This window comes from Austrofundulus limnaeus, unplaced genomic scaffold, assembly GCF_001266775.1.
Source record: "Austrofundulus limnaeus strain Quisiro unplaced genomic scaffold, Austrofundulus_limnaeus-1.0 Scaffold59, whole genome shotgun sequence".
NCBI lineage: Eukaryota > Metazoa > Chordata > Actinopteri > Cyprinodontiformes > Rivulidae > Austrofundulus > Austrofundulus limnaeus.
The window spans coordinates 1671627-1678869 of record NW_013952461.1 but is presented as its reverse complement, the minus strand read 5'-3'; the positions used below and the strand labels follow the sequence as shown (position 1 = coordinate 1678869).

The following is a 7243-nucleotide window of genomic DNA, read 5'->3' as shown; positions in this document are numbered from 1 at the left end:
GAGAAATGTTTCTAGAAGCTGATTAATAACAGATATTACCAAAAAAGTGACAGCGACAAATTACTACAGAATCCCATGACACTAGCACCCTGATCAAACATTGTCATTTGAGTGCACTAGAATGTCAGAGCAAAATAATGTCACATTTGCAACAATGGGGAACCCATAATTCAGAGGCAGGCAGAAGTGATTCAGGAGTATATTATTAGGACTGCATCAAATTCTGCAAAACTGACTGTGTCATTTTCTTCTTTTTGAAAGTGGACAAGCTGTGGTGGACATGTTGAGCTGACTCCAAAAGTCAGTCAGATGTAGATGCACATCTAATAATTACTTTCTGAGAGTTTCATTAAAATCTGTCCAGTGGTTCAGGAGATTTTCTGCTAACCTCTCAGCGGCGGTCAACCTTTTAGTGGCCCATGATATTTACCCAGGAAAAAAATTAAATTAAACTCAATATTTTCACAAATTGATGCCACAGATGTGGCTGCGCTTTAGTCCCTCTGAGTGTTTTAAATTTGTTTCTGATTAGAACAGAAATCTTTCCTCAAAAAACAAAATTAAGAGAGAAAGACATGTTCTCTTAGGGAACATAAGTCCACCTCCTTTACTTTTTTATGGCAAAATGTCTTGTTCCCACTGACAGATGTGTTCAAAGGCATCAGTAAAAAGCTGCAGGTTTTCCATGTCTTCCTGAATGTCCCTTTGGGTTCTACTCTGACAAAATATTATATCACTGTAACGTGTTTTCACAACATGCAGTTGGTCTAGTTTATTTCTTCTTTCAGTCTCTAATATTTTAAAGTCATCTACAATCCTGTGAGGTTATAAAATGAGTTTATACATATATTTTATTGCTGTTTAGATAGCTGTGAAGTGATGTCTTTTTGTCAGGTCTGCATCATCTGGATTTTTTTAATGAAAAATAAATCTATTTTGCACTGACTATAAAGGGGGAAATTGTTCATATTAACTGCTGTCAACAGTTTGAAAATTTCTACTGATAAAACTATCCTTCCATAAACATGTTTCTGCTGAATCATTTCATTTTCTGTTGGCCTGCTATCTCAGCTTTGCACTCCAGACAATACTGAATGTGCAAAATGGCAGAGCTGCTTTGCTAAAAAACTATTTTTGTGATTTTGTGCTGAAATAATAACCTTTTTTTTTCCTTTTTATGTAACAGATTGTGCTGTAAAACCATGGGTAAGACAGGGAGCAAAGTTCTGCTGGAAACCTCGGTGGATGGGGTTCAAACACAGGTAAAAACAGCTGCCTAGCATGTGCTGTACAAACTATAAATCCATATTATCTTCAAAATGTTGAGCAGAAAACACACAAAATGTCCATTTAAGTAAAAACACATTTAACCTCTGTGATGATGAGTGCTCTAGTGGTTGGAAATGTGCATGTGCTGGTAAAATGGGCCAGCTGCTCTGCTCTCTCTCAGCAGAGATTACACAACCAGGATCAGCTGCTGCTCTGCTTTCACACTTGATTTTTCTGCATCACAACTTCTAATCAACAAAATACATTACTGAGCGTTGAACCAAATATTTCAGCCGTTAGAGTTTGGTGATGGAGTGGACAGAAAGCACATAATGACCACTGCTTGAATTGGGTTATGCTTGAAACAGTTTTTGCTAAGATGTTCAAAAAAGGTGTATTTTTTGTGTAAAAAAAAATCACCAATCAACAACAAAAAATACATTCTTCTGATTTTTTTAACAGTAAAATGTTTCCTAAACAACTTAAGACATCTACAAAATTAGGTAAGATTAGGAGAAGAGATGGAGTTTTGGCCATTTTGTTCAAACTTTGTAAATGGCATTAAAAAAAGATCTGATGTGACATTTTAAAATCTTATGTTACCACTTGGAAAAAGTGTTGGGGGAAACTCTGAGCTATTACCACACTAAATTTAGCACAATTTCTGTAAAATTGACAGTTATAGCAATTTATGTATTTTCTTATTTCTGTAAGCAGGGCAGCCATCTTGAATAGGGTAAACTCCAAAAAGTAATCAGTTGTAAATGTACATTTGAGGATTAATTTCGGAAAGTTTCAATAAAATCCATTCAGGTTCATGAGATTTTTTGCTAACCGACAGAGGGTTAATTTTAATATTTAATGCAAATATCTAGAAACAGATCTAATAATTCTTAATGTGTTTACAATTACATAACATTACAGCTGAATAAATTTTGAATTGGCTGAATTGTAGGTATTTTGTGTTTGCTGAGGTTGTATGGCTCTGGCAGCCATCTTGAAGTGCGTCCGATGATGACTTTTTTTAGAATCCCTTTTAAAGGGGCAACATCATGTAAAATCAACTTTTTTTGTTTTTTATCATGTTATAATGTTATCCTCTCATTCAAAACATGCACAGAGTCTTGCTTTGATTCATTCATGCATGTTTGAGAAATCCTGTTGTGTCCTGAGGCAGCCAGGCAGGGGAGCAAAAACAACCGGTTGGGACTAGAACCGCCTTTTTGGGACCAGCTCCTCCTCTGGGCTGTGTCTCCAAGCTGAATTTCCTCAGTGCAAAGCACGCACACCCTGTGCTGAAATGGGCGGGACAGAAGTAGAAGGTGGTTCTTAAAGAGACAGAGGCCAATTTCAAGGCGTTTAGAACAGATATGATGAGAAGTCAAGTTTATTTTCTATTTGAACATAAAAACAGCATTTTAATAACAACTGAATTTGACACGGTTACTTTATTATGGTATAAAATGTAAATTTATGCCGGAGAAACACATAACATTGCCCCCTTTATATTTTGATAATGCTATCAGCTTTCATCTTGTTACATTGTGTATTATGCGTTGTAGTTACAGCTATTGCATGCAATTTAAAAGCTGGACTGCCTGTTTTCCTTACTCATTTTCCGTATTTTTCCCGGTACACTGAATTGCGTAATCGAGTTAATTTTGCTGCACCTTCATGATTGTATTTCTCAGATAAGGATTTGGCAGACATGCTCACCCTGACACCCTGTCTCAACTTGTGTTAGCCTGAGTGGGCGCCACCTCAGCTGATGTGACCCTGTTACTGGACTCCACAAGGAGAAGCTTGACTAGAGTGAATTGATTCACAGGGATTAGAGATTAAGACTTCCCCGGCCGCTTTGGTGAAGTAAATCTGGGGGATTATGATGTCAACAGCCCATGGCTGCTAGAGAGGAAATTGAATTGTGAGGAACGAGAGCACCGATGGTGCAGGATTACAGCATAGTTAGTGGGAAATCAGAGATGAGAGTCCATGTCTGTGCCTTTCTGATGATCAGGAAAACCTCCACGGGAAACCACTTATTGCCTTTGGAAAGTGGAAATTGCTTACATGACAGAAAAGACTCTGAGTGAATATTTATGATGTTGGCTGAGGGATAAGAAGATTTCTGTGTCTCTGGTAATCCTGCTCCAGTCTGGCCTGTGAAGCATCAGGTGGTGAGTACTTTAAGTGGAACAGGGAGCGTTTTGACGTTTCATAGGCTGACCGGGACATCTAGTTTTACATCTGGAATCAACACAAATAAGGAGAACAGCTTGTCCAATGTTTAAACTACAAATAAAGAAAAACAGTTGGACTGTTTAAGATTAAAAATATAGGTCACATTCAAAGCTAACTTGTATTGTTGCATGTCTTGGTTTCCTGTCTGTTAAAGCCAACTGCAGCTGTGACCACTCCCTGTGTTCCTGCTCCTGCTGTTGCCTTCGAAAAACTCTCTAAAAGCCACAGGATGAAGGTGAAATGGACACATCTTGGTTTGGTCTTCTTCCTCATTTTGTCACTAGTGATGACAGGCTGCTTCCTCTGGCAATATCAACTACCAAAGGTTTTGCCAGGTAAGATGATTCCTGACAAATGCCATTGCGTGGATAGTTTTTTTTTTTTCATTCAAAATTTGTCATCTGTGTCTTAAAGCTCTTTATCTTGGTGTGTTTTTAAATGACCTTTTGAGATGTTTTATTCCTTAGTTTATTTAAAAACTCATTTAAAAAGTGGTTCTAGTGGTTTGCACCGGAGTCTTGATTAGACATGTCTTCTTGAGCTCAGAGGTTAAATTTATTTATACTTTAGATGTCGGTTCTGATGTTAATGCAGAATTTTCATGTACAGAAGTATCTCAAAATTATATTGACTATTTTGAGATTCACACTTGAAGCGGTTTGATTTGAAGTAGCTCCACTAAAACTCAGCTTAATGAAACTTAGCCTATTTATGCGTAAATGACTATAGCATAAGAATGTAATATACATAAAAATGCAGCATTTCTTAAAAATGTTGACAGCTGGACATGTCTACATTCTGTCCTGGGTGTTCAACTTTGGTGCTAATTTATTCTACCCAAGAGCTAAGAGGGTTCACTTTAATTCCAGTATGGAGTAAACTTGAAAAATAAAGCTGTTTTGTTTACTCTAAAGTATAATTTTTATAGGTAAAACCTTTTACCTTATTGATTTTGATTGCTTTGAAAACATTGTGATGGTTTCTGCTTCTTCTCTAAATTTAGCTGTTAATTATTCAGCAATTTTAAAGTGTCAGCATGATGAGTATTTAGATGGTTAAACTGATTTGGCTTTGTTTTTTGTTTAAGTTTATTTCAACTCTTCTCTGTAAATCTGTATTCCAATAAACTGCTGTGACTTTTATTTTGTTCTGCCTGTCCTCACAGCAGTCAGATCATTTATCACTGTTTTTTTTTTTTAGTCTCAGCAGAGGAGTGAGTCATATTTTGCTCAAGTCACAAAAATTGTTTAATGAAGGAACGGTTTGTGACCAAGGTTGTCTTTTAAAGTTCTTTAAAAAAACATTTTCTGAAGTTTGTCTGCTTCAAATTACAATTTGTTGTTTTTAAAGGCATTTTGACTTTTTAACACTGACATTCTTTTGCAGTTATTTTTTTTAACATCTCTGTCTTGGCCTTGAACACATGTCTGGTTTTGATGTTTTATGCCTAAAACAATGCAGTTTTACCTATTTGACTTCCTTCCTTCCTTCCTTCCTTCCTTCCTTCCTTCCTTTCTTCCTTCCTTCCTTCAACTACTTAAATCTATACAACCATGGCAGATCTAAAGAATATTTTCTTTGCGTTGCAAACATGTGGTGTGAGGTTCCAGCAAGGCTGTGTGTGTGTGTGTGTGTGTGTGTGTGTGTGTGTGTGTGTGCGCTTGTTTTTGTTACCTATTTAGGACCATTTCCGGTACGCACCTACCTTGTCAAGACCAGTAGTCCTAATGGGGACCAAAGACTGGTCCTAATATGGTGGAACTCCAGCTTTGGGTTGGGGGTTCATTTTAGGACTAAGGTGTGAATTGAGTTTAGGCAGTGGTGGGCACAGTTCCCCTAAAGCACTAAAGCACTAATAGGGGAACTAATTTCCTGATTAGTGCTTTATGGCTTTTGCTAATTTTAAAAATTTATTAGTGGATTAGCACTTGCTAAATTTATAGGCTAAATTTTGAAGCACTAACTGAGGTCTATAAACTTTACTGATCAATATTAAGGTTAACAGCTGATGGTGAAAGCTGTCAGACATTTTAATACGTGTGTCACTGATCCACCAGGTGACAATATGTTGACAACGTATGAACTCAAATACATCTGTGGAATGTCAAAGAGAGCAACATGGCAATATGTGACTCATTGTCTGTTGAAGAATGTTCTTGGGTTGACTGGGTTTTTTAGTGCTTTAGAATTAGCTTTTGCTAAAACTTTTAGTGCATTAGTGCTTTAGAATTAGGGGAACTAAATATTTGAGTTAGTGTTTTCTGGCTAGTGGAAGTAATTTTTAGATTAGTGCTGCCCACCACTGAGTTTGGCTTAGTTTTAGGATCTGGTACTGTGAGGTTAGTTTTAGGGTTGGTGGTCAGGGTTAGCCTGTAGAAACTACTGGAAATTAATGGAAGTCAGTGAACGGTCCTAATAAGTAGAGAAATACAAACTTGGAGAAGCGTGTAAACTTCATTATTGCATAATTTATCATAGCTTTTATCTGGTGGTGAAACGAATAAACTTTATTTGTCACCTGCCACTCCAGTGGGTTTTGGGATCAGGAGCTTTCCATTGGTCACTTTAATGTTTTGGATGATTTGAAACCATTTCTGCTAGTAAAATCTGCAGCGCCGGTTGACAGGTGAAACCATTTTAAATTCTCAAGAGAAGTGTCTGTGAGTCTTTAACATCAATACAGCAGAAAAATTAAATATCTTTGTCTTTGAGTACAAAATGTTCAAAATTATAGCCTACAAATGGGATGGCAACTGGGGCAAGATTTTTTTTCCAGTGCAGCTACCACCCCCTATCTGCCCCTATACATGGTGCCATCTCTACAACTGGACCAGGGTTGGCTGTCAAATTTGATCACTGCCCCATGTTGTCAGGAATTTTCTGTCAAGTAAAAAACTGTAGCACATTAAATTGTTTTGTATCATAAAAACTCATTTGGAATAATAGCTGTTTACAATAAAACATGAAGTGGTGCCCTGAGGCTGCGGTGAGATTCACTAAATTATCTGTGCTCACAAAAGGAACAGGCTCCATCTTTTTATATCACAGAGTTGTACACAATACATCCTGTCTGTTTTGTGAGATCAAGAGAATACGTCTGTGAACAGAAAGAATTCATAAACCTCTGTCGGTCAATTACACCACATTATCTTTTTCTTTGTGTTCGACAAACGTTCTCTTAAATATAAAAAAAAGGATTTCCAAAAGCACATCTCCCGAGGCTCCAGTCGCCTTTTGTTTTTTTAATCTCTTTTCTCATTTCTCATCACCCAGACGAAGAGTCGGGTCGCAACACCAAGTCAGAGATGATGTGTCCTCGCTTCCCGGAGCCTCTCCCTTTGGACCATCCTATTCCCAGTCTCAAAGAAGCTCTGGAAAAGGTGAGAAAAGTTAATGACCACACGGACAAGCCACGGGCATTTTTTTCCACCACGCCCACTCAAGACAGAGTAAATTTAGAGGCAGGCCTGATAATCCTTCACACCAAATGTCGTCTCAATTGACAGAAGGAGATTAACGACACAGAGGATGAAAATAAACAGTCCATCTGAGCTAAAGGTTGGATCTTTTTTTAAACCAAGAACAAGCACTTTAGCAATAACATCGGAGGATAAAAAATAATCTACACTATCAGCAAGAGCATGACTGCAAACGTACATTTATATGAACTGGTTGTTTTATGCACACACACACACACACACACACACACACACACACACACACACACACACAC

The 7243-nt window shown here is 37.5% G+C and overlaps 1 protein-coding gene across 2 annotated transcripts in view; it reads left to right on the top strand.

Annotated features, from left to right (window-relative positions):
• Positions 1-1186: 1186 nt before the first annotated feature.
• Positions 1187-7243, top strand: part of lactbl1b (lactamase, beta-like 1b) — a 14881-nt gene continuing 8824 nt past the window's right edge. Inside the window, exons 1-3 of one of the 2 annotated variants that reach the window (XM_014009594.1) lie at positions 1187-1262; positions 3665-3845; positions 6784-6890. In XM_014009594.1, the coding sequence (XP_013865048.1) occupies positions 1203-1262; positions 3665-3845; positions 6784-6890 (348 nt within the window). In that variant the 5' untranslated portion in view covers positions 1187-1202. Of the gene's footprint in view, positions 1263-3091; positions 3447-3664; positions 3846-6783; positions 6891-7243 lie in introns of those variants that run through there. The other variant, XM_014009595.1, reaches the window with a different exon arrangement.